Genomic DNA, 26,304 nt, shown 5'->3' with positions numbered 1-26,304 from the left:
TTAATTTTCTTTAGTTTAAACCCGGGTTGGGTACAGCATCACCCATTGGACAAATTCTCTGTCCATTGGCCTTCGCAGGAAGGTTGCTTCAGAACGTGGCACAAACCATGCCTCTGTTTCTCTGGCCAGAGTTACTTTCCCTGGGTCACTCTGGTCCTGTTTGGTTTGCCTCCAGGAGTCACTGCACTATTTTTGCTTTATACACATATGCACACCTCTTGCCCAAGTAGAATTCAGTTTCATCTCAGGCATAAACACCTTCAACTTCAAGAAGAGCTGTGTGCTCTCTTTGGTTTCAGAGACCTCACTCCTAGCTAGCAAAAATGGCCTTGCACCACAGCCTTCCAAATATTTTTGCTCACAGATGCACTAATATTATTTTTCTCCCTCTCCTCCTCCTTCTTTTTCCTCCTCTTCTTCTTTTTCTCCTCCTCCTCCTTTTTTTTTTTTTTGAGACAAGATTTCTCTGTGTAGCCCTGGCTGTCCTGGAACTTACCATGTAGACCAGGCTGGCCTCAAACTCAAAGAGATGTGCCTGCCTCTGCCTCCTGAGTGCTGGAATTAAAGGTGTGTGCCACCAACACTTGGCCCTAGTAAAACTCTTATTTGTAGTTTTTGTCTGTTTCTATCCCCTTTTACTTCCACATTCTTTACTTTTAGGGGAAATTCTTATCAAACTAGGATTCTTATGGGGGGGGGTGATAAATATTTGCCCTTTAAAAAATTCGCTTTTATTTTGTATATGTACATGTGCACATGTGTTTAAGTGTCAGTGGAGGCCAAAAGAGAGTATCACGTGCCATGAGCTATAGTTCCAAGTGATTATGAGCTTTGGATTGATAGAGATATTTGAGTTCAGGGAAGTGTATTCAAGTCTTCTGAAAAGAACAGCTAGCACTTTTCACTACTGAGCCATCTCTTTTAATTTTTCCCTAGAAATTGACTTACCATCATGTTCATCAAATTTGTCAATTAGGGTGCACATCCGATAGTCCCATAACTGGATGACCCCATTGTGTAAACTGGTCAGGATCCAGGGTCTTTTAGGATGAAAACTAAGGCCTGGGGAAGGGGAAAAAAGCAGAAAGGTATACAATGAGGTAAGGTCCCTGATATCTTCTTTTGTCATGTATGAAAAAAAAAAAAAAAGGAACAACTAGATTTAACCAGAGGCTATCTATCTATCCCTTCAATATACCTGATAACTTTTCCCCTAATTTTTAAAGATGCATCTCTGTGTAGCCCTGGCTGTCTTGGAATTTGCTCTGTAGACCATACTGCCCTTGAACTCACAGAGATCCACCTGCCTCTGCCTCCCTGAGTACTGAGATTAAAGGTGCACAGCATCACCACCTGGCTGATAACTGCCTTTTTATTGGATACCAAATACAGTATTTTTTTTGTTAGGTATTTTGTTAAATATTGTTAGGCTTTGTTCTGAGGTGCAACTTAGTTGGAATCAACAGATCTAACTTGGTTTTGTAACTGGGGGTCTACAGCTACCAGTACAGTCTAGGTCTAACTTGGAACCACTGCTAAGGGAAGACCCACCAGAGGGTCTATAGGATGCTCAATACTATCAAGAAATCTGCTGTTCTTATAGAAGCAGAGACTATTTCTAGCCTTATGTGAACTCCAAGAAAAGTTGCTTTCTCTTTTTATTTAAAAATTACTATTAAGATTTTTTTAATTATGTTTTTAACTATGTGCAGATTTGTGCTTATGTACAGGTATGTACATATGAGTGCAGGTATCTATGAAGGCCAGAGGTGTTGAGTACCCTGGAACTGGAGTTACAGGTGGTTGAGAACCACATGGCATGACTTCTGGAAACTCAATTTGGGTCCTCTGGAAGAGCCACAAGTGCTCTTAACCACTAAGCCATCTCTCTAGCCCTCAATTATTAATTTTTCTTTCTAAGAAAAGACAGACCTCACTCTTCTGTCTAGGCTGGCCTCAGAATCATAATCTTGCCACCTTAGTCTCCCAGTCCTAGGATTTTAGGTATGTACAATTACCATAACTACCTCTTAAGTTTTTAAATGTAATTTTTATGCGTATGGTATTTTGCCTGGATGTGTCCATGTGTACCACATGCATGCCTGGTGTTTGCAGGAGACAGAAGAGAGGGTCAGATCCTTTGGAAGTGGAGTTACCAACGGTTATGAGCTACCATGTGGATGCTGAGAACTGAACCTGGGCCCTCTGCAAAACAGCAAGTGTTCTTAACCACTGAGCCATCTCTCCAGGCCCACAACTACCTTTTGATGTTTTTTTTCTTCCTAAATTTTGGATATTTTTCATGTATGCATGTACCTATCAATACTCTGACAAAGGCTCAAGGGAATCCATACAGACCTCTGGCGCACTCCCTTTTCTGGGCTTTTCCAAGCATACTTTAACATCTTTGTTGCCTCAAATGCTGAGCTCTGCTCCTCGGCTGGACCACAGGGTTCCTCCCTCCCTCGTCCTTCACTGCAGCCTGGCGTTTCTCTCTAAGCACTAACGTAAACAAACATAGGATCTGTCCTGTTTATATTCCTTCCCTCAAAAAATAATTCCCAGTACTCTTTACCGAACAATGTCTGAAACCATTGTAATTTTGTTTAGATGTTTAGCAATTTAAGGCAGGAAAACAAATCTAGTCCTTGTTACTCCATCAGGATGACAAAAGGAAACACTACAAGAAAGGACTGTTAACAGTCTGAAGTGTGCCCTTCAGGTTTTTAGTTCAGATACATATACATTTTGTGAACATGGAATTATACCCCTTTCTCACTTAAATATATGACATAAACCTTTTTTACACTTCATTTAACAGAAACTCATTCTTTTTTATAGCTGTAAGGAACAACGACACTACACTTAAAAATTTTAATGACACTTATTTACTATGTGTGCACGGTGAGTTTTCACATGGGCACACATGAGCCATAGTGCATATGTGCAGGTCTGCGGACAACTTGCAGGTGTTAATTTCCTCCTCCTACCATATGATATGGGCCCTAGAGACTGAGCTCGGGGCATTAGGCTTGGTGGTAAGCACTAACCACTGAGTCACCTCACTAGTCTATCACATTTTAGGCTGTTTTGGAGATGGACATTTACTTCAGTGGAAGAAGACTGGCTTGTCTAGCTCTGCGTATGATCACTAGCACGCGCGCGCACACACACACACACACACACACACACACACACCTGTAATGCTACATCTGGGAGGTTGAAACAGAAACACTGAGTTTGAGGCCCAGGTGGGCTATTTAGTGAGACACTGTCTTTAAAAAACAAAACAATACAACCACCACCACCAACAACAAAACCCTTACTCTTAGAAAACATTAAATTTTACTTTTAGTTCCTGACTATATAAAAGATCTACTGAATGCAGGTGGTGGTAACACATACCTTTATTTCCTTGGGAGGCAAAGGTAGGCAGATCTCTGAGTACAAGGGCAGCCTGATCTACACAGTAAGTTTTGGGCAAGCCAGGGCTACATAGAGAAATCCTGTCTCGGAAAACAAACAAACTAACCCACCAAACCAAACCTACAAATAAAAAGGTCTATTGAAGATACTTCTATAGATAATCTTGGCCAATTGCTTTAGGCTAAAGACTTGAGAAATGAATGGTTACAAGACAGAACATGTACACTGGAAATTCTCTGTTACATCTACTTGTGAGGGTCTATATATGTTTGTGTGTAAATGCAATGGCACACATGTATGAAAAGCAGCTTTCTCATTCCATCGTGTGGTCATGGGGAATCAAGCCTTGGTGACAGGCACCTTTACCCACTGAGCCCTTACTGGCTTAGAACATGTACATTTAATGTTTTGGTAAATTTTTTTTCAAGTTTTTTCAGAGCTAAGGTTTCTCTGTGTAGTCCTAGCTGTTTAGTGCAGGCTGGTCTCAAACTCAGACATCTGCCTGCCTCTGTGCCACCACACCAGGAATGTTTGGGCTTTTCACAACATGGCCTCACTTTGTTGTCTAGGCTGGTCTCAAACTTGTAGCAACCATCTTGCCTTAGTCTCCCATGTGCTGGGATTACAGGAGTGAGTCACCACATCCAACCCTGGTAGCTAGTCCTTAGTTGTAAAAACATTATATGAATATACTCTCATAGCAAGTGAATGAAGGCACTATTTTGCGTGATGTTTCTTTTATTTTTACAGTAGACTCTTAACACCGTCCCGTGGAGCGCAGTTGTGAACCACATGTCATGAGTGATGAGAACAAAACTTTGTGCGGACAGTATGCCCTCTTAACTGATTCAGCGCTCTTAATGAACTCTCAAATACTGATTTCCCTAACGCTTTTCTAGTGCGCAAGAAGAAATCTGAAAAGAGCTCATAGAAAATGAAGCTCATTTCAACTACTCAAATACCAGAGACTCGTTTGTGTTTGTTCTTTTTATTAAGTACATGCACAGGTGAGTTCAGGTACCCACAGAGCCCAGAAGAGGGGTCAGGTCACCTGGAGCTGGAATTACAGGTGGATGTGAGCTGCTGAATGGGGAACCAAACTCATGTCCTCTGAACGAACAGCAAATCTTGTTAACTGGGCCAACTCTGCAGCCCTAAAACCTTTTTTTTTTTTAGAATAGGATCTCAGTGTGTCTCAGTGTAGCTTTGATTGGCCTGCGGCTCGATACGTTGACCAGGCTGGCCTCTAACTCACAGAGATCCACCTGCATCTGGCTCCTGAGTGTTGCAATTAAAGCCACCATGACTGGCACCAGAAGTGATAATTCTTTTCTCTTCTTCTTTTTTTTTTTTGCCATTTTGAGATAAGGTCTCTCTATGTAACCCTGGTGGTACTAAGAATTCTTACTGGCACCCTTTATAATCAAATTTCTCATGACACTTAGAAACTGCCCAGAATATAGCCTCACATTAAAGGACCTCCAGTTTCTGAATTACTAAGTCTGGCCGGGCACTATTATAAACACAGTTAATATACTTTCTCATTTTAATTCTCTTTATAAGGAAGTGTTAACTATCCTTATTTTTAAAGATAAGAATATAGAGATTTAGAGATAGTAAGCAAGCCACCTAAGGCAGCTTGTTAGTAGATATTTCAGAATTCCTAAGCCAGTCTGATTGACTCCAATAAACAAATTCTAAACCACTTCACTATAACACATATCATGAAGTAGTCCAGATATATATTTTTATCAGATTTCCATAGACTTAATTTTTCTAATATCGACATTTTCAAAGAGTGTGATCTCAGGCCTTTGTCTTTCAAGACTTATGACCAAAAATTTAGCTGTTTACCTGGTATTCAAATCTAACACAAAGCATCTTGTATTTCACCGGACAATCTTACCTAGGCTTGGGACCTGATGGGGCAGTGGGCCTCCATCCTCTCACTCCAAATAAACCAAAAATAAAGAAAGAAAGAAAATAAGTCCAGCGGAAGCTCTGGACATCGAAATGGTGCAGACGGGCTACTGGAGTAGCCCGTGACAGAAGCGGAGACTCAAACCCCAGAAATACTCCATACAACCTGGTCATCAGAAAGCATCCAAGTCTTAAGAACAGAAAGGGCTGGCACACACACACACACACACACACACACACACACACCCAGAGGAGGTGGCTGGAAGGAGTAGGGAGCGGGCCTAAGGTTAAACTCTCCTACCACGCAGAAAGGAACCAGGACACGAGATGTCCCAGGACATACGAAGCAGCGCGGACTGCAGACTCCACTAACCCTAAGCCGTTCCCTCGGTTATTCCTCCGGGTTCTTCCAGGAGGCTCGACGCGGTCAGCGAGTCCTGCCATTCTCTCTTCCTTGGTGACAGCACCACCACCCCCAACACCCAACCTCCGCTGTTCCCCGTTTCTTCTCCACTACCTTTGACCCGTGCGCTCTTCGTCTCGAATTTGGTTAGCATCCTTCAGGCCTCGGGCTCCCAGGTCAGGTTAGCGGGCCCCGCCGCTCCCGGTGGCACTCCCAAGGCTTCCACGTCAGCTACCCCCGGGTCGCGGCTCCCGGAAGTTCCTCGGACAAGGACTTCCGGTCTCTGGAGCGCTGGGCCACAGAGACGATGCTAGCGGAAGCCTAGAGAGGCCGCTACGAGCCTGGAAGGGACCTGAGGCTTCCGCCCAGCGGAGAGGCAAGATGGCTACGACTAGGGGCGGCTCTGGGCCTGACCCAGGAAGTCGGGGTCTTCTTCTTCTGTCTTTTTCCGTGGTACTGGCAGGTGAGGTTACCCCACCCCGGAGCTCTGGTCTTTAAGAAGAGCCGTCCGGAACGGCCCATCGCTAGTGCAGGCCATGTCCTTCTGGTTCCGATTGCCCCTCTGTCCCCCGCCCTGGAAATCCTTCTTGTCTTTCGTTCCCATGACATAAGTTCCTCCTTTGCCTGGACCTGCATTTCCTTAGTTCTCTCCAGCCCTTTTCTGGGTTTTCAGCCTGATTCTCTTCAACCTTTCTCGCATGCCTCGTTCTCTGTTTAAAGCCCAGCCACCCCACCAGCCATCAAAAGGGACAGGTGTGAAAAGCTCAGCCCCCTTCCTCCGGTTTAGTATGTTTGAGATCAAAACAGTCTCGTTTCGTGGTCTTTGTGCAACATTGAAAAAATGAGAGCCCCCGTTTCCTCCTGTTGGTTCTAGCCTAAATTTGTGTTCCTTGTTTTCTTAGCTTACTAAAGTGAGGCTAACGTTAGCTTAGCTGCTTTAAACTGTTAAGAGGGAAGTAATGATTCAAGGACTCTTAGACGTTTAATGTATATGAATATTTTCTTTTTTTTCCAATCTAATGTCTATTTAGTGATCTTTCAAATATGAAGTACAATCAGTAACACCCTGTAATTATTTATAGTGTGTTCAACTAAGAGTTAAGCAAATATATATATATATATATATATATATATATATATATATATATGTAATCTTTCTAGGTAAGCCCTGAAATGCAGCCATTTCCTTGTATAGCCATGACTCCGTCTTTCTCAACATTCACATTGCTTTTGATTAGCTTCAAGGGAGGAACTGTAGCTGTTCCATAATCTAGGTGCGTGGGCAAATGGTCTGATATTTCATTAACTGAACAGGTGTGTGGCATAAGGTTTCTCCTCCTAGGTCTGTTCAGATTCTTAGGTGGTTTTTGTTGTTAATGCTTTTCTTTGTTTGGTTTTGGCAATCTATATTCTTAGAACAGAGCTCTTTTGATAACTAATTAGTAATGTACATGCAAGCTAAAAAAAAAAGCAGACTTGTTTAGCCCTGAAACTTGACGCCGGCACATCTGAAGTCAAAGACTTTTGACAATTACCTTTTAGCTTTATAGTTAATCGATCATCATGGAGTCTAATAACTTTCTAAAATACACAGCTACAACACTTACGTTCCAATAATGTGGCCAAGAAGTGAAAAGAATGATCTAATTAATCTTGTATTAGACAGTATGATCATGAATGCTTTACCGAAACCATGAATCAAGCTGATGATGATAGAGGCTAATACCAAATTATCTTTCACTTTTTCCTAATACTGTTTATCTTCTGATCAGGATTGTGTGGGGGAAACTCAGTGGAGAGGAAAATCTACATTCCCTTAAATAAAACAGCTCCTTGTGTCCGCCTGCTCAACGCCACTCATCAGATTGGCTGCCAGTGTAAGTTGGAATTGGAATTTGTATTTGTGGTCATTAATAATTCAGTTTGTATCCTAGATACTCAGAAATACTCATATCCTGCTTAGGAGTCTTGGCATTCAAATTATAATGTATGTATAGAAAGTGATTATCATCCGTCAAACCAGGCAAGATAATTAATAAGAGCTAAAACTTAGTAAATGCTCTTTTAAAGTGTGCATTTTATTTTATTTATTTATTTATTTTTTTCGAGACAGGGTTTCTCTGTGTAGCCCTGGCTGTCCTGGCACTCACTTTGTAGACCAGGCTGGCTCGAACTCAGAAATCCGCCTGCCTCTACCTCCCGAGTGCTGGGATTAAAGGCGTGCGCCACCACGCCCGGCTTGTGCATTTTATTTTTGCCTCTGCAACAATCCTTGTTATTAACATTGTACAAATGATGAAACTAAAACTTGAGAAAAATGGATTAACTTTCCCAGCAGGATCATGCTAGTAAGAAATCAAGCTAGGATCTTGTCTTAGTCAGGGTTTCTATTCCTGGACAAAACATCATGACCAAGAAGCAAGTTGGGGAGGAAAGGGTTTATTCAGCTTACACTTTCCACATTGCTGTTCATCACCAAAGGAAGTCAGGACTGGAACTCAAGCAGGGCAGGGAGCAGGAGCTGATGTAGAGTCCATGGAGGGATATTACTTACTGGATTGCTTCCCCTGGCTTGCTCAGCCTGCTCTCTTATAGAACCCAAGACTGCCAGCCCAGAGATGGTCCCACCCACAAGGGGCCTTTCCCCCTTGATCACTAATTGAGAAAATGCCTTACAGTTGGATCTCATGGAGGCATCTCCCCAACTGAAGCTCCTTTCTGTGTGATAACTCCAGCCTGTGTCAAGTTGACACATTAAAAACCAGCCAGTACAGATCTGAACCTGGTGGGATTCTCAGCTATCTTACCATAGAGTTCTCTAAGGTAAAAGAAGTCTCATAGTCGATGAGGTCAAGTCATCACTCTGTCCTCTGAGTGATCTCTTTTGAACCAAAATGACCCTTTTCCCCCCTTTGAGACACAGACTTGCTAGGTAACCCAGGCTGGCTTTGGCCCTCTGCTGAGTTCTGGGACTACAAGCATGTGCTGTTTGCTGAGTTTTGTGCCACACATGGGCCACTGTTTGCTATTGTTGTTATTTTGTGATGCTGTTGATTGAAACCCAACCATCAAGCTAGTACCCCAAACCCCCAAGTCAGCCTCTTCAAGAGCGATAAACTAGTTGAAGCAAAGGCAGGCTAAGTAAGGCTGGAGAGAGGGCACAGTGGTTGAGAGCGCTTGCTGCTCTTGGAAAGGGCTGAATTTTGGTTCCCAGCACTCACATGGTAGCTCTCCTCCATCTATCACTCCAGTTCCAGATCTGATGTTTCTAATCTCCACTGATACAGGCACCAGTGTGCACATTATATACATGCAGGCAAAACACTCATACACAAAAATATTCTTTAAATTGTTTTTTATTTTTATTTTCTTAAACCAACTGAGGGCTGGGGGAATGACCCAATAGGTAAAAGCTCTTGGGCACGCATGACAGTCTGAATTTGAATCTTTCTAACTCACATTTTTAAAAAAGCTATAGGCATAACATGACTTATAATTCTAGCGCTTCTGTGGAGAGATGGGAGGTAGAGACAGAAGAATCCCTGTTTACTTATAGGCCAGGTAGTCTGTTGTCTAGAACAGAAAAACAAAGAGATCCTGTCTCAGATAAGGTAGAAGACAAGGCAAGAATATGTATCTGAGATTGTCTTCTGGCAGGCATTCGCATATAGGAATGTCCACACACATACACACAAGCGCCAAATAAGGGCTGGGGATGTAGCTAATTGGTAGCGTGCATTACTAGCAAATACACAGTCCTGGTTTCAGTCCCCAGCACCATATAAATTGTATACAGTGGCACTGTCATAATCATAACACTCAGAGGTAGGTTGCTAAAGCCAGCCTGAGCTAGAGCCCTATTGCTCTTCCCATCTGCCAGATAGTTGCAAGGAAAAAAATGAATGAAGTATTTGGAGTTATCCTTGTGCTTTGTGAATGTGTTGCAGAACAGAATACCACAACAACACTACCGTCCTCAGCACTGTATACATTGCTGGAACTGTAGCTCGGTGGTAGAGCACTCGCCTAATATGCGCAAGGCCCTGAACTCAGCCTCCGGGTACTATACATATTAAGGAAATAAAATAAAAATCACAGCTTGTTTTCTGCTTAAGCTATCATCAGGCTTTAGTCTTTTACAGATAGCAGCTCTGTGAGGATATAATTTTGCAGATAAGCAAGGTCTGATCTTGGAGGTCTGATCTTGGCTTTACCATCAGATTGATCACTTCTGAGTCTTAGGATCGTTTTAATTATAGCTGTAATAGTGATGCACAAAGCTAAGCATCAAAGGGGCGCTTTTTCTCTTTTCTTTTCTTTTTTTTTCTTTTTGTCTTTTTTCTGTTCTTAAGACAGGATCTCAGCTAGGCGTGGTGGTGCATGCCTTTAATCCCAGCACTCAGGAGGCAGAGGCAGGTGGATTTCTGAATTCGAGGTTAGCCTGGTCTACAGAGTGAGTTCCAGGACAGCCAGGGCTACACAGAGAAACCCTGTCTCGAAAAAAAAAAAAAAAAAACAAAAAAAAGAAAAAGAAAAAGACAGGATCTCATTATATAGCCCAGGCATGGTCCTCCATTCCCTGATTCAAACACTTTTTAAGTAAATGTTTGTTATTGCTGTGGAATAAAATGTCCAACAGTATTGTGTGATTGCCAGGAGCCTTCCACCTTGGTAAAAAGAAACCCAGTTCCAGAAAAGTAGGGAATTTGCTCGGGGAGTTGGGTATTACTTTCCACCTATACTTCTGAGAGCTATAATACAAGCTAATTGTTCCATTATCCCTGTACAGGAAGCACTGCAAGTAGATTCACTGGTTTCATAAAGCCTCAAGGTTTTTGTTGGGTTTAGTTACTTATATCTGAGCTGTGGATGAAGGAGAAGCAGGTCTAGGACAGGCTGAGATCAGACTTGACTAAGGACCCCATCATCCTGAAGCTGGGCTCTAAAGACTCCCGGAGAAGAGGAATTTCGCTGCAGGTTCTTTAAGCAGCCCTTGGGAAGCAAAGCTGTAGCCTCGAGAGATAAAGCCAAGGCCAGTGCAGAGAGGAAAGGGGATTGGAGGGGCGGGGCTGGACTCTGGCCATTTCCTCATGAGGATCTTGTTTCTTTCTCAACCTACTTACTTCTGAGTCTTGCTTCATCTTATCTGTCCATTCCTTCACAGGCAACACCCTTTTTAATTAGGGTTGGGAACCTAATGAAACTTAAAAAAAAACAAAAACCAAAACAAAACAGAATGGAACTCTGGATTTGACTTTCGGATTATAATGACCTACTTGTATAGATCCTTAAAGTGCTCAAAGAGAGCTATGTAACTTTGTTTTCCCTCCCTCCATCCCTGCTGTCTAAGGTGATAGGGATAAGAAAGCTGTTTCTTGCTGTAGGTCCAGAGAAAGCAAACACTTTACTTAAAACTATGCAGTCACCTGTAGGGATGCAGGTGGAAATCTGGGCTTTTCTAGTCCAGGGTGACAGTTTGTTTCCTCCCTGTCCTCCCTGGTTACTGTTACTGATTTTTAACTCGCCACACTAGCTTTTCTTTTTCTCACATCTTAAGAGCTTTAGGAAGTATTGTTTTCCTCTTTTTATTGTTGTTTTTCTTAAAACCTTTGTTAGTATCCTCATCTTAACTAAAACTGTCCCAGGCCCTCTATTTCTTCCATATTTTATCATTGCCACAGACATTAAGTTAAGTATTTACTGTGCCTATACCGTAGACAGATGTTCTAGACCCTTCTGCTATATTTACTTTTTATTAGATCGCCTGGGAGAAGAATTCTATTTGGTTAATAATTGTGAAGTAGGGGGCTGGTGAGATGGCTCAGTGGGTAAGAGCACCCGACTGCTCTTCCAAAGGTCCAGAGTTCAAATCCCAGCAACCACATGGTGGCTCACAACCATCCGTAACAAGATCTGGCGTCCTCTTCTGGAGTGTCTGAAGACAGCTACAGTGTACTTACATATAATAAATAAATAAATCTTTTAAAAAAAAAATAATTGTGAAGTACATGATTTTTTAAAAAAGATTTATTTATTTATTTTATGTAAATGACTACATTGTAGCTATACAGATGGTTGTGAGCCATTGTGTGGTTGCTGAGAATTGAACTCAGGACCTCTGCTCGCTCCAGCCCATTTATCTATTATTTATCTATTATTATATTTAGATTTATCTATTATTATATGTAAGTACACTGTAGCTGTCTTTAGACACACCAGAAGTGGGCATCAGATCTCATTACGGATGGTTGTGAGCCACCATGTGGTTGCTGGGATTTGAACTCAGGACCAGAGCAGTCAGTGCTCTCTTTCCCGCTGAGCCATCTTACCAGCCCTAATTGATGGTTTTTAATCTTCTGTGAGTTACAAGTATTTTAATGCTGTGGTCTAGAAGCCTCGTTCTCAAGTCTGATTGTGTATATTGAAGAATTACATTTGGTAATTTTAGAAAATACACGTATCAGCTAGGCGTGGTGGCACATGCCTTTAATCTCAGCACTCCGGAGGCAGAGGCAGGCAGATTTCTGAGTTTGAGGCCAGGCTGGTCTACAGAGTGAGTTCCAGGACAGCCAGGGCTACACAGAGAAACCCTGTCTCGAAAAACAAAAGAAAAAAGAAAAAGGAGAAAATGCATGTATCCAGGCCCCATCAAGAAAAGCCAAGCGTTTATGTTTTCCTAAAGGTGTGGCTAGAGTACAGCTCTCTGGCAATGGATTATTGTACACCAGGCCTTTGACTGGGTCCTTAGCACCAAAATAGTGGAGCAAAGAAGATCTTCCATTGTGGTTCTGTCCCACAGTCTGTGTTGAGGACTAGTATCTAAAATACATCTTGAATAGCTCATCACAGTCTTCAGTGAGGAGAAAATTCTCAGGGAGATCCTAGGACATCTCTACATGTTTCCCTAGAGTCTCAGGATAGTATGGTAAATTCCAGAAACACTGGACTGTGGCTTGTCAGTCTTCTAAGACAATATTTCCCAGTCTTGGCCACATCATGAGATGTGTAGAATGATATAATTTAGCATCCTAACATGTATAAAAATTACTTATAGACTCTCCTGTGTAAATAAAGCCTGTGCTCATTTGGACAACTCAGGGTCTTTGAAATATTAGGTCAAGAAAGACCTCAGTGGCCGGGCGTGGTGGCGCACGCCTTTAATCCCAGCACTTGGGAGGCAGAGGCAGGCGGATTTCTGAGTTCGAGGCCAGCCTGGTCTACAAAGTGAGTGCCAGGACAGCCAAGGCTACACAGAGAAACCCTGTCTCGAAAAACCAAAAAAAAAAAAAGAAAGACCTCAGTGGTCCAGGCCTACAGCGGGGACTCCGCTCTAGAGAACTCAAGAGTTCTAGATTAAACCACCTAAAACCGACCAGGAGCAAATAGAGGTATTCCCAGATGAGGCTGGAAAATGGTGAACCAAGAAAGATTAAGGCCATGGAATTTATGGCTTTTCAAAGGAAGATCAAAGCTGTAACTCTGAACGGGAAATGTAGAGTCTGACATTTTCTAGAGGAAAATGCAGATTTTGAAACTTGAGTGTCTAATGTTGTAGAATCTTGTGTATATAGGTAAGTGTTAGAATTGGGCAGAAAAGGTGAAAATTGCAGAGCCGTTCCAGCTCTAGTAAAAGGCCATCAGGTCAGCAAGGTGATTGCGAGTGGAAAGTGCTGGCTATAAAGACCTGATGACCCAAGTTCAAACTTAACCATTTTCCAGAAGGACCTCTAGTGAATCCACTTGGACTTCTGTTCTCCTTTTCCTCCTATGATGGAGCTGGGGTAGTGCAGCTCTTCACGTCTAGAAGTGGCGGTGTTTACCCTAATATTCTATGACATCCTTAGAGATAAAAGATCTGCTGAAGCTGGATGTGGTGGCCTTGAATCGCAGGACTTGGAAAGCAGAGGCAGGAGGATCACTGCAAATTCAAGGCCAGCCTGGTCTACACAGTCAGTTCAGGTCAGCCAGGGTTACATAGTGAGACAATTTAAAAAAAAAAAAAAGTCTGCAGACTTGTCAATTGTGGGAGCTTTAATATGACCCATTCTGTCCTGGCAGCTTCAATTAGTGGGGATACAGGTGTTATCCATGTAGTGGAGAAAGAAGAAGACCTGAAGTGGGTGTTGACCGATGGCCCCAACCCCCCTTACATGGTTCTGCTGGAGGGCAAGCTCTTCACCAGGTAAGAACTGGGTGTGTCTTCCCGGGATTGTGTGGAAAGAAAGAAAGAGTTGGTCCTTGTACCGAGTGGCACCTTCTGATGCTTTAGTCTCATAGGGGACAGGAGGCAGGGTTTGTATTCAGAAAAAAGGAGATGCCATCAAAAAGAATCCTCTTATATCAAAATCAGACCTTCAGGGAAGGACTGTCCAAAACCCCTCGGGTCGATGAAATACTGAACTCAGGTTGGACTGTAGTCCAGACTCAGAAGTTAAGCCCCAACAAGAGAAAACGTGGTAGTGCTGAGTCGCTAATCCTCCAGTTGTTTCCATCCTGAATATTAATCTGTCTGATACCTTCCTGTCTTCTTTCATGTCCTTCTCTCCATCCTAGAGATGTAATGGAGAAGCTGAAGGGGACAACCAGTAGAATCGCTGGTCTTGCCGTGACTCTAGCCAAGCCCAACTCAACTTCAAGCTTCTCTCCTAGTGTGCAATGCCCAAATGATGGGTTTGGTAAGAACCTCAAAAGATCCTGAGACCCTTCTGCTGCTCAAGAGTAATCGTTACTCCAGGGGCAGGGCAGTTCACACGCGTCTGTGTGGACTGTGAACAACTGTTATATCTCTGCTCCCACACCCCACCCTCACCCTTTGTCGACACATGCTTAGATACTGAATCTGCCAGCCTAGACTTCGCTAGTACCAGATTCTCTGTTTTGGCAGGGTTGGTGGTAGATTCATGACTGCTTCTTAGAGTTGCTGCCTCCTCTTGTACTCTTAGCTTCAGGCCAGTGATATCCTAATCTTCTCACCTCTCCTGGTCTCTTAAGTACTTGGTACTCAGTAAACCTCTCCTTACACTGCTCCTGCCTCCCACCTCTCCTGGTCTCTAAGTACTTGGTACTCAGTAAACCGCTCCCTACACTGCTCCTGCCTCCCACCTCTCCTGGTCTCTAAGTACTTGGTACTCAGTAAACCGCTCCCTACACTGCTCCTGCCTCCTTTTCTCCAGGTATTTACTCCAACTCCTACGGGCCAGAGTTTGCTCACTGCAAGAAAACACTGTGGAATGAACTGGGCAATGGCTTGGCTTATGAAGACTTTAGTTTCCCCATCTTTCTTCTTGAAGATGAGAACGAAACCAAGGTCATCAAGCAGGTACTGCCTCTGCCAGCTCAGGCAGTTCCTGTGAGAAAGAGGAGTATTTTCATGTTCTCGTGTCGTGTGGAGGGAGGCTTGTTCTGCTCCTACACACCTTGAAAAATGGCTCCTCAAAACAGCCAAGGAGCTTGGTCAAGTGTGGTGGTGCATGCTGCAGTACTCAGGTGGTAGAGACATGAAGTGTCAAGCCAACCATGCTGCATAGCAAGGCCCTGTCTCACAAACCAACACGAACTTGGAAGTTCATTATCTACTACTGTCCTGACGTTTCCCTCGATCTTGTCTTTCTTGTCTGGTATTATAGTAACGAAAGCTTTAGACTGGTCAGAAGTATGTGGAAGGAGAATATGAAACAAGATGTTCAGCCCTGGCTAAGTACCAGATAAAAAGAACATTGGATCAGGCATAGGCAGGCACATTGCCGAAAGTCCAAGGCCATTGTTCTAGGCCAGCCTGGGCAACAGAGTGAGAACAAAGCAAAGCTAGACGGGGAGAATTAGACTAGGAGCTGAGTTTAGTAAATCCCTGAGGTTCTGTGTGTGAGTATGGTGGTGTGTGTGAGGGGGTGTGTATATATGTGCACCTGTGTATACATGTGCGTGCGTGGGAACACAGTGTCATGACCAGAGGAGCACCTCAGATGTCATGCTCTCTCACTCTCCACCTTACACCCTGAGACTCCCTGGACCTCGGCTGGCAGCCAGCAGGCACCTACACTCAATCCTCTCGTCTCCCATCGTTGCTGGGGTTGCAGGTGCATGCTCGGCTTTCCCGGGGCTCGGATTGGAACATGTTTCACGTTTGCTCAGCAAACGCTCTTACCCACTGAGCCATCTCTCCAGCCCCCTAGGATCAGTTGTTGACAGCTCTAACTGGTCCTGCTTGTGTCTAGTCTAGCTTCTTCATGTTAAGATCAGTTAAAAGATCTGTCTTTAGAGTGACAAGATGAGTTGCTGGACGAGCTGTTGTGAGTTGTGATTTCTTATTTCTAGCCAGTGCTCCTTATATCAAGACACACTAAAGGCAGTGGCCAAACCCAGGCATGGTAGTGCACACCTACTGTCACTGCTCAGGAGACCGAAACAGGATTATGAGTTGGGGCCATTGTAAACTGTTAGGCTTGAGTTTATCTGCTCCAACCGATCTCTTGAGTCCATGCCATTTGTACTGATTGAGGAATTTTTCTCTTTGACCTTATATGGTTATCCCAGGACACCTGTAGCTTGGGGACTTATGTCTCCCAAAAGGGAGTGGCTTAAGAATGGAGCTGGGCCTTCCTGTCCCTGGAAAGCCAGAGAGGGCCTCCACAGCCAGCGGTCGAGGGCCTCCACAGCTAGCGGTCTCAGTGGGGTCCATCTCCTTCCAGTGCTATCAAGATCACAACCTGGGTCAGAATGGCTCTGCACCAAGCTTCCCATTGTGTGCTATGCAGCTCTTCTCACACATGCACGCCGTCATCAGCACTGCCACCTGCATGCGGCGCAGCTTCATCCAGAGCACCTTCAGCATCAACCCAGGTAGGTGGCTCCAAGCCGTGCAGGTGGACCCAGGCAGCAGGCACTGGGTGGGAGAGTTGTGAAGAGAGCCGGAGCTAGACCAGTTGAAGGTAGAGAAATGGCCCTTGGGGTATATGAGGACTAGTCTGAGGTATCTTGAAGGCCTTCTCCATAACTACTCTCTCCCTTAGCCCTATTGATCTCTGTTTGTGTCCCACTCAGAAATCGTCTGTGACCCCTTATCCGACTACAACGTATGGAGCATGCTTAAGCCTATAAATACATCTGGGGGATTAGAGCCTGACGTCAGGGTTGTGGTTGCGGCCACACGGGTGAGTTCTGTCCCTCTGCAGCATACCTTTAGGTATCTGATTTCAGGAAGCCGGGAAAGGAGCGGGAGCTGGGCTGTTGGACTCCTCAGCCCAACACATGTGCATTCTCTTGAAGCAGGAGAAGGGGCTTGGGCTTGGCTCTGATGGTCTGGTTTTAAAGTGTACCACCCTTTCCTATCTTCTGATGTTCCAGCTGGATAGCCGGTCCTTTTTCTGGAATGTGGCCCCAGGGGCTGAAAGTGCTGTAGCCTCCTTTGTCACTCAGCTGGCTGCAGCTGAAGCTTTGCACAAGGCACCTGATGTGACCACCCTATCCCGAAATGTGATGTTTGTCTTCTTCCAGGGGGTAAGGGCTTTCTGCCTAGGGCATGATGACAAAGAAGAAGGGGATGGTAATGGTGGGAGAGGAATTATTGATCTGAGCTGTTAATCAGAGTTTCTGCATGGGTCTCTCTGTTTTGCTTTGAAACACCCCCCCCCCCTTTTTTAGGAAACTATTTCCTGAAATTATGTCTCCTTTCTTCCCTATGTTGATAAGATTTATTTGAGGCTTCTTTTCATGTTTATTGCCCCAGTCCCTGTGGTGTGACAGCCTGGCTGTAGTATAAGTTAATAGCAGCCAGAACTGTGGAGAGTAGAAGAGTCTAGAAGCAAGTCTGTGACAGCTGGTGTTTGCTTTGAGCCTTCACAAAGGCTGCTTTCCCCATGTCTAGGCCCAAGAAATCCCATGGTGCATACATTCGAGAGACAGCTGGTTAAGTTGTTGGTGGGGGATGGTAGAGCCCATGGCTGTAAGACGACTGGCGGCTGAGATGACCCAAGAAAGCAGCCAGCTCTGTTGACCTCAGACTGCACTAGTCCTTGGGAATCTCTCCTGTCTCCACCCCTCAGGAAACTTTTGACTACATTGGCAGTTCACGGATGGTCTATGATATGGAGAACGGCAAGTTTCCTGTGCGGCTCGAGAATATCGACTCGTTCGTGGAGCTGGGACAGGTGTGTGTCTTTCTCCACCCTGTCCTTCCGTCGGCTTAGGCTCTCTGTTGGAGGACTTGGCTGCAAGTACTACCCATCCCTCCCCTGTGTCCTAGACAGACCATACATGTTGTTCTTCATCTTCCCAGGTGGCCTTAAGAACTTCACTAGATCTCTGGATGCACACAGATCCCATGTCTCAGAAAAATGAGTCTGTGAAAAACCAGGTAAGCCACAGATGAGAGAGTGCAGTGGTATCCCATTGGTTCCCTGGAGTAGGCAGTTCTCTGTGCTCATTCAGTACTGAGTACTAGTACTCATGAAGGACAGGTGGGTGAGTACTTGCTCCTTTTTCTCTTTCTTTTTCTTTTCTTTTTGTTCTTTCTTTTTCTTTCTTTCCTTTTGGCTTTTAAGACAGGATTTCTCTGCGTAGCTCTGGCTGTACTGGAACTGGCTCTGTAGTCCAGGCTGGCTAGAACTCAGAGATCAACCTTCCTCTGCCTCCTGAGTGCTAGGATTAAAGGTGTATGCCACCACTACCCAGTGTGACTTGTTCCTTCTATTCTTGCTGTCCCATGGGCCCAAATTGTCAAGGCTGCCTACTGGAGTCCTGCCTGCCTTAGGCTCTTGTCCAAATTGCCCTGTACTTTATTGGTGGGGCACTGGCATAAATGTATTTCATTTTATATGTATGAACATGTGCCCACATGTATGTGCACCACATGCATGTCTGGTGCCCACAGAGGTCAGAAGAGGGCAGATCGCTTGGAAGTGGAACTACTGATGCTTATGAACCACCATGTGGTACTGAGGCTCAAACCTGGGTCCTCTAAAAGAGCAGCAAGTGCTCTTAACTGCTGAGCCACCTCTCCAGCCAGTGCCTTCTCTTTCCTCAGGCGTAGTCAAGGCTCGTACTACCTACCTTCCAATGCAGCTGCAAGCCTGCCTTTCTCCTTGGAGCACTCCTGTTGCCGCTCAGCCTTAGCTGTCTGTCATCCCTGCTCTGGATTCTTGTAGCACTTAGAGAGTTCCTTACATATTTGGCATTCCATTGTTGATTGCCCCCCTTCAGTTCAGTTCCGAACAACAAATGATACCTGGAAGACCCACTGAGGATAAGGCTGAGTTCTGAGGACAGAACTTGCCCATAGATGTGGAAAACCCAGGCCTCTTCGTGCCTTAATCTCCTAACTTGGGAACTATAGGAAGTTCAGAGGATCTTGTCTAAACTGTTTGAAGACTGTCTAGGAGAGCGCAGGGCTACTGAGAACCCTCCTGCCCTTGCACCCCACATCCCAGCAGTCTGCTTCTATGACGTCCTCAGGTGGAGGATCTTCTGGCCACTCTGGAGAAGAGCGGTGCTGGTGTCCCTGAAGTTGTCCTGAAGAGACTGGCCCAGTCCCAGGCCCTTCCACCTTCGTCTCTACAACGATTTCTTCGGGCTCGAAACATCTCTGGCGTGGTCTTGGCTGACCACTCTGGCTCCTTCCACAATCGGTGAGTCACCTGGCCCTGTATCCTCTTTGTTTTCAGAGGAAGTCTATTCTGTAGTGTGGAGGAAGAATGCTGTCTTCTTCCACCTCATACACTGCCTCCAAGAACTCCCAGGAAGTTTGGATTCTTTCTGTAATAGCCGATTCTCAGAAGGCCTGGAACCCTGGTCCTTAACCTCCAGCACCTCCTGGTACAGTCACCCTCGGTGATGGTCCCCCTTCTCCCAGGTTCTCCTGGCACCTGAGTTCCCAAGGACTCCACAGAGGGCACCATCTCAGGCCACGGCATGGGAGATGGAGGGTAGTGTCTTGGCTGGAGGACAAGAGTGGTCCCTCTCTGGGGACCACGAGCAGTGTTCTTACTTTGTAAAATGTGACATGTTGTCACCCTGTGGTAGGTACATGTGGCTGAAGATAAGAAGGCACTGCTAATTAACTCTTCTCTGGTACTAGATTCTCTCACGATGCTCCTAACTTGAGGCCAGGGAAAACTGGGGACTTGCCACTCAGGCTAGATGGCTCCAGCCTCCTTGGAGCCAAATGAGCTTTTAGGCAAAAATGTTGACACTGATTCTCTGACCCTACCAAAGATCCTTCCTCACTGTGTGAAGGGAGTGACAGTTCTAGATTACTGTCTGTTTTCTAAATCTTGTATGGTACTTTGAGGGAAGAGATAATTGGTTGTGTAGTTGACTCGGCTCTGTGTGGGTCAGGGATTTATCCCTACATAAGGGGCATTTAAGTAGGAAAGCTAGGGGTGCTGTTTTCAAATCTGTCACGGTGATTTGATCCAGTGTATGTGTATGTGGCTATAAGCATGCCTGATCGCTGTTAGCATTCATTAGAACGTTCATACAGGGTGCCATTTCTCTGGAAAGCCAGCCAGCCCAGACAATTAGAGTCCCCTAGTGCTTAGGGGCTGCTTACCTTTTATACTTTGTCCATTTGCAGGGGCTTCAAATTCCTTTACCCCACCCACAGTCCTGCTTCCCCATTTCCATACCTCTTTAATAATGGACCCTAATTTTCTTTCTCCTTTCCCACTGGACAATGAAGAGTAAGATAGCGAGTTCCCACGTGAAGGGCGTTGAGATAGTCACGCTGACTTCCCCGACAGGTATTACCAGAGCATTTATGACACGGCTGAGAACATTAATGTGACCTATCCTGAGTGGCAGAGCCCAGAAGAGGCCCTCAACTTTGTGACAGACACTGCCAAGGTAGCACTGACCTGGGCTGGGTGGGAGCATGGGAAATACAACAGAAGTTCCGGGAGAGGCTGAGCATCCGGCCCTTCTCCTCCTCTGCTGCAGGCACTGGCGAATGTGGCCACAGTGCTGGCACGTGCACTGTATGAGCTTGCAGGAGGAACCAACTTCAGCAGCTCCATCCAGGCTGATCCCCAGACAGTAAGAAAAGATGGGCCCCGGTCCTTTCTGTCTCTATTAACCCAGGCTGCCCCCGTCCCCTATGGTCCGTGCCAACTTCCCAAACTTTGGGATTTAGCATGCCCCTTCATGCCTGCGAGGATGATACCTCTGAGAGTTCTTGAGTGGGCTTTATCTACATCCTTTCGACCAGCCACCATCTCCCAGCCCCAGGAGTAGAGTTCCTGTCTTGTAACTGGGCTCTGCTCATTGTTTGCTTGGTCTTGTGGCAAGTTGGAGCATTTTCTTTTTTCTATGTCCCGATCCTAGGTTACACGTCTGCTCTATGGGTTCCTGGTTAGAGCTAACAACTCATGGTTTCAGTCGATCTTGAAACATGACCTAAGGTCCTATTTGGGTAAGCATCTGCTGTGAGAAGGGTGATCCCCACCTGATAAACTATGCAGAGAAAAGGGCATCATTTTGCTTTTTTCTTCTTTCCTCTCTACTTTCTTTCTGCCTGTCTTCCTTCCTTTTTCTTGATGTTGTTTGGACCCTCTTCTCCTAACGTGCTCCCTTCTGGCCAACACTGGGCTCTTTCTGTTCCTGCCCCACTTGTCCTCACCTTTCAACTCCTCCTTCCCCTTTGGCCTGCAATCAGATGACAGGCCTCTTCAACACTACATCGCCGTCTCCAGCCCTACCAACACGACTTACGTTGTGCAGTATGCCTTGGCAAACCTGACTGGCAAGGCGACCAACCTCACCCGAGAGCAGTGCCAGGATCCAAGTAAAGTCCCAAATGAGAGCAAGGATGTGAGTGGCGGTGGGTGTCGGAGGTGTCCTGGGGCCTCTTTCCCTCGGAGAAGTTGGGACTCTCTTGGGCAGATGCGGGATTGGCACGGAAAGGCAGAGGGGCAGTGCCAGGAACTGCGGTGTTGTGGGATGAAGGGTTGCCAGCCAGTTGGTGGAGGTGGTTGGAAAATGGTGCCAGAGGGGCATGGGGAGCAAGAAGAAGAGTGTCAGCTCAGCCCTTGTGCCGTGACCTGTCTTCCTGTGCAGTTATATGAATACTCATGGGTACAAGGCCCTTGGAATTCCAACAAGACAGAGAGGCTCCCACAGTGTGTGCGCTCCACAGTGCGACTGGCCAGGGCCTTGTCCCCTGCCTTTGAACTGAGTCAGTGGAGCTCCACAGAATACTCTACATGGGCCGAGAGCCGCTGGAAAGACATCCAAGCTCGGATATTCCTAATTGCCAGCAAAGAGCTTGAGGTAAGACCGGCCTGAAGGGAGGCGGTGTGGCCCCATGGCTTCTCTCCTGACCCTGCCTGTGGTCTGTCAGGCTCCTTGCTGCTGTTGCTCATTTGTCCCAGATTGGTAGCAGAACCAGTGCAGTCTGTGCCGGCTCTGCCTGTGCCTCCCACTAAAAGTCTCCTCTACACCAATAGCTTGAGTGCATACTTAGGAGAGCCCTGTTGGACCTAAGAAGGTCTTCTAGTCTCTCACTCCTGCCCAGCCTCTACTGTCTGGCACAGCTGGGATGAGTCAGTCAAATAGTTATTGAGCCCCTGTTATAAGTAAGTCACAAACATAAGTGATAAGTACAGTTCAATGCCAGACAACCAAAGCCATGGGTCCTACAAAGAGCAGAGGAGAGCCCGGTCTGCTAACTGGGAAGGTGCTGCCTGTGGTTGGTGCTTGTTCGACTTTAGTGCCAGAATTGTGATGGTGTTTCTTCCCGAGTTACCTAAGGCTGTGGCCTTCTGAGAATGCTTTTCTTCCCTGCCCACATCTTCACCCTTACAGTTCATCACACTGATTGTGGGCTTCAGCATCCTTGTCTTCTCTCTCATCGTCACCTACTGCATCAATGCCAAAGCCGACGTCCTTTTCGTTGCTCCCCGAGAGCCAGGAGCTGTGTCTTACTGAAGAGGACTCTAGCTCTCCCTGCCTGCTCTGAACTTTACTTCCCAGACCAGGTGTCCGGCTGGGAACAAACCACTAGTTTGTCACTGGACTGTCTCTGGGCCTGCTTAGACGGGGATTGACACACAGAATGGAACTGTGAGTGGAGAGATGAATAAGTTGCCCTCCCCAGCCCCCCTTTCCCATTTGTTTCTCCTTCTCTAATCCCAGGGACTATGGTGAGGCTTGCTGCTCCTGTCTAACTCCCCAGTTACCCACCCTCCTCTGCCCTTTCTCGGGATACCTTCTGTCCTTCCATCCTGCCCTGTACTGCCCTCTGACTCCACTGTCACCCGACCCTCCCCTCCTCCCCATATTCAGCCACCTGCTGCACCAGGAAAAGGGTGTGAAAGATTGTGCATCTGCATTCAACTACCCTGAACCCTTAGGGAAGAAATGGGTTCCCTGGCTGAGCCAGTGTCTCTTTCCCACTGTCCTTTCTCCAGGTATGCAGATGGCATGCTAGTGTGGGCATACTGTTAAGTGGGTATCCCACCTCCAGCCCACAGTGCTCAGTTGTACTTTTTATTATTAAACTATAATTATCTATTTTTGTTGGGGTTTTTTCCTTTTTTTTTTGTAAATATATAAATAGCAAGTTTCATTAAAATTATGCAATACAATTTGTACTTGTTGTTTGGTGTTCTTCCCAGGCCACCGTGTCCAGTGACCCTGGACCAGAATGCAGTGTGTGCTGCTTTGCTGTTCAGAAGGAATATAGCGTTAAAGTACAGGCGAAGCGAAGAAGGGCTCTGACAGCCCCAGACCCCTCTTAGGAGAACAGCGTTAGCGTTAGCATAGTTCCTGCGTATTCCTTCACTCTGAGCAGGTACAGAGATGAAGCTCATGCAGCCCTTCAGCCTTGGGTTGCTCAGGGCTGGAGCGAGAGACAAGGGGGGGTTTACGAGTAGATGTAACATTTAGGGTAATAGATGGAAGCTTTGTGATGTGCTCCTTCTGGGACTCAGGGCACTGGAGTCAGGATTTACAGCTCCCTGCATGCAGAAGCACAGTGAGCAATGGCTCATGTCTGGGAAATGGTAAGTTACCCGGTGTGCTTGAACCGCAAGGATGAGCATGAGAGGATGAGGCGGGGGCCACACCCAAAGGTGCTTGGATGGCATGCTAAGGAGTTTGAGCCATCCGTTAAAGAGCTCACGTTTTGTAGGTGACTATGGGAGTGGTTTGGGACTGCTTCAGAAAGAGCCTCAGCTCTAGAATAAAGACGCCCTGTGTTTTCATGGAGGCAATGTTGTAGAGTAGAACTGAGCTGCAAGTGAACATGGGCGGAGGCCGAGTCAGTTGAGGGCAGGAGACGAGAGCCAGCAGGAGTGGAATCCTAAGCAGGGCCTTCTCTCTTTGTTGCTGGCCGGGAGGCTGTTGCTCACACATGCCTAGAGACCAGCAGAGATGGAAAGCCGGCTGTTTGCACAGTTCAAACACTCCTTGTTCCTTGGTTTAGCCGTTCACCTTCTTGAGAGTCCTGCTGAGAGGAAATGGTTTTTCTCCCGGGTTTCTCTCCAGGCTCCCTGGAGGAGGCATGTTTGGGGTTCTGAGATAGGAAACGTACCCTGCTGCTTCCCCCGCAAGCCCCCAGTTGGAGCTGAGAAAGCTGTGTGTTGTGCTGGCACTGGTGGGAGCCGAGCACAGCTGCTGCCATAGACTGGGCCAGCTCCATGCCTCCCTCGGCCAACGGGTCTCCCAGTGGACTGAACAGTAAACTCCCTCATCCTGCTGGCAGCTTCAGGAAGCGCGGACGGACGTGGCTGGGTACCAGAGATGGGGCTCAACAGAAAAACAGAGGCTTGGGCAGAGTCAAGGGATCTGGGTGGGTAAGAAAAAAGAACACAGAATATGAGCTTGTCTTCTCTCTTCCGTGCTCCCTAACTCTGTACTGCACCACTGCCTCCTACACACCAACCCTCCCCACAACAGCTCCTGCCAACAGCAGCAGAACCCAGTTCATGGGTTTTTCAGAAGTCAGGCTCCATAGAAGGAGCACAGCCACCGAGACTCCCACGCCTCCTCTCAGAGCAGTGTGCTAGCCCCTCATGGCCTGCAGCATCTTAGGGGCCACAGACTTTGTAATGCCCTGGCTTTCCTTTGTCCCCTAGACAGGCCTCATCACCCCGTGCCTTCTGAAATGTTTCATTTCTAGCCCCTTTCTGTTCCCTAAGGGCTTCCCTCCTGCCCTGCTCTTGCTGGGTCATATTGGTCCTTCTCTCCCAACCCAGGCAGAAAGTGGAATGAATGCCCACTGAAGTGTCAGTACCAGCCTTACTACCCACTGGGGCCCCTCCTCCCTCCAGTATAACTGGAAGGCTTTTCTCCAGCCAGTTTTGCTCCAGTTTATTTGAATAAAGGGATGTCTCTTCTTTTTCTAACTTCTTGGTTGCTGTCCAGACGTGTACCATAGGAGGGGGTATTTACTATTTGTGTGTGTGCACTCGTGTATCACAGCATGAGTATGGTCAGAGGACAACTTTGGGGTATCTATTCTCTCCTGTCATGGGACCCCAGAGTCCTGGGTGGCCAGGCTTGCATGGCAGGCACTTTTACTGACTGAGCCATCTAGTTTAAAAATCTACATTCTGTTGCTCTGTACTAAAATCCCACTTTAGTCAATAGAACTTTGTGCCGTTGAGGGGATTGATTGATTGGTTGGTTGATTGATTGATTTGAGACAGGGTTTCACTATGTAGCCCTGGCTAGCCTGGAACTTGCTATGTAGAATAGTCTGACTTCAAACTCAAAGAGAGCCACCTGCCTCTGCCGCTCCCCTCCATGTCTGCTTAGCAGGATGGGGGGGTGGGGGGGGGTGGAATGCAGGACCTTGGTCAGCAGTGAGTGCGTGAGCCAGGAGAGAACGCACACAAAGCTGGGAACAGCTTCAGAGAACTGGTTCAGTTTAAGGGGAAGGTGGTATTTATGCCCCTGGGGAGATGAGCAGAGTTTGTGTAACTGTGTACAACTGGCTAGGACCAGGGTGTTGGAAGATACTTTATCTCCATATTCAGGGGCTGGGGGGGGTGGGTCTATGGAGGAAAAAATCCTATAAAGTCAAACAAGGAATGAGGCCTGATAACTCTCAGGGTAATAAATTCTTACTAGGGTTGATAGTGGGGACTCTCTGGCGCCAGGTTGGGGGAGGGGAGGGAGCCAGTGCCTGCTGTCCTCATATGAGGTATCTGGGGTTGAAACTCTCCTCGACCCTTCCCCCATTTATTCTGGGCCATTAAGACCCAGACCTCTGCTTTCTGAGTGGTACATTTTAAGGAATGTGCCATAGCCAACTTTTTTTTTTTTTAAGTTAGCATTCAAAGAAACTTTGTTTGGCATTTTCATACACATACAAACACACACACACATCATCATCATCATCATCATCTCCCTCACTCCCTGTATCCAAGGACTTGGGGGTTTTTGTTCTTTCTTTCTTTCTTTCTTCCTTTCTTCCTTTCTTTCTTTCTTTCTTTCTTTCTTTCTTTCTTTCTTTCTTTCTTTCTTTCTCTCTCTCTCTTTCTTTCTTTCTTAGACAAGGAAGGTCTTTCTTGGTAGCCCAGGTTAGCCTCAAACTTAATCATTCCTGCCTCAGTACCTTA

General features: G+C 46.1%; 2 protein-coding genes across 2 annotated transcripts in view; one reads left to right on the top strand and one right to left on the bottom strand.

Moving 5' to 3' along the window:
• Positions 1–6,031, bottom strand: part of Copa (coatomer protein complex subunit alpha) — a 40,096-nt gene extending 34,065 nt beyond the window's left edge. Inside the window, exons 1-2 of the mRNA XM_021165853.2 lie at positions 5,864–6,031; positions 949–1,062 (exon numbers count right to left, since the gene is read on the bottom strand). Coding sequence (XP_021021512.1) covers positions 949–1,062; positions 5,864–5,903 — 154 coding nt within the window. The 5' untranslated portion in view covers positions 5,904–6,031. The remainder of the gene's footprint in view (positions 1–948; positions 1,063–5,863) is intronic.
• Positions 6,032–6,069: 38 nt separating this feature from the next.
• Ncstn (nicastrin) lies at positions 6,070–23,252 on the top strand. Its single transcript, XM_021165861.2, has 17 exons — positions 6,070–6,212; positions 7,522–7,626; positions 13,808–13,931; positions 14,303–14,424; positions 14,923–15,068; positions 16,438–16,588; positions 16,790–16,899; positions 17,093–17,245; positions 17,791–17,895; positions 18,024–18,101; positions 19,199–19,371; positions 20,485–20,587; positions 20,681–20,776; positions 21,065–21,152; positions 21,396–21,550; positions 21,797–22,009; positions 22,544–23,252. The coding sequence occupies exons 1-17, from the start codon at positions 6,131–6,133 to the stop codon at positions 22,664–22,666; spliced, it is 2,127 nt and encodes a 708-aa protein (XP_021021520.1). The 5' UTR covers positions 6,070–6,130; the 3' UTR covers positions 22,667–23,252.
• Positions 23,253–26,304: the final 3,052 nt, after the last annotated feature.

The sequence above is a fragment of the Mus caroli genome, chromosome 1, assembly GCF_900094665.2.
Source record: "Mus caroli chromosome 1, CAROLI_EIJ_v1.1, whole genome shotgun sequence".
Lineage (NCBI taxonomy): Eukaryota > Metazoa > Chordata > Mammalia > Rodentia > Muridae > Mus > Mus caroli.
The sequence above is the reverse complement of the archived record's forward strand: the minus strand, read 5'-3'. Positions and strand labels throughout refer to the sequence as shown.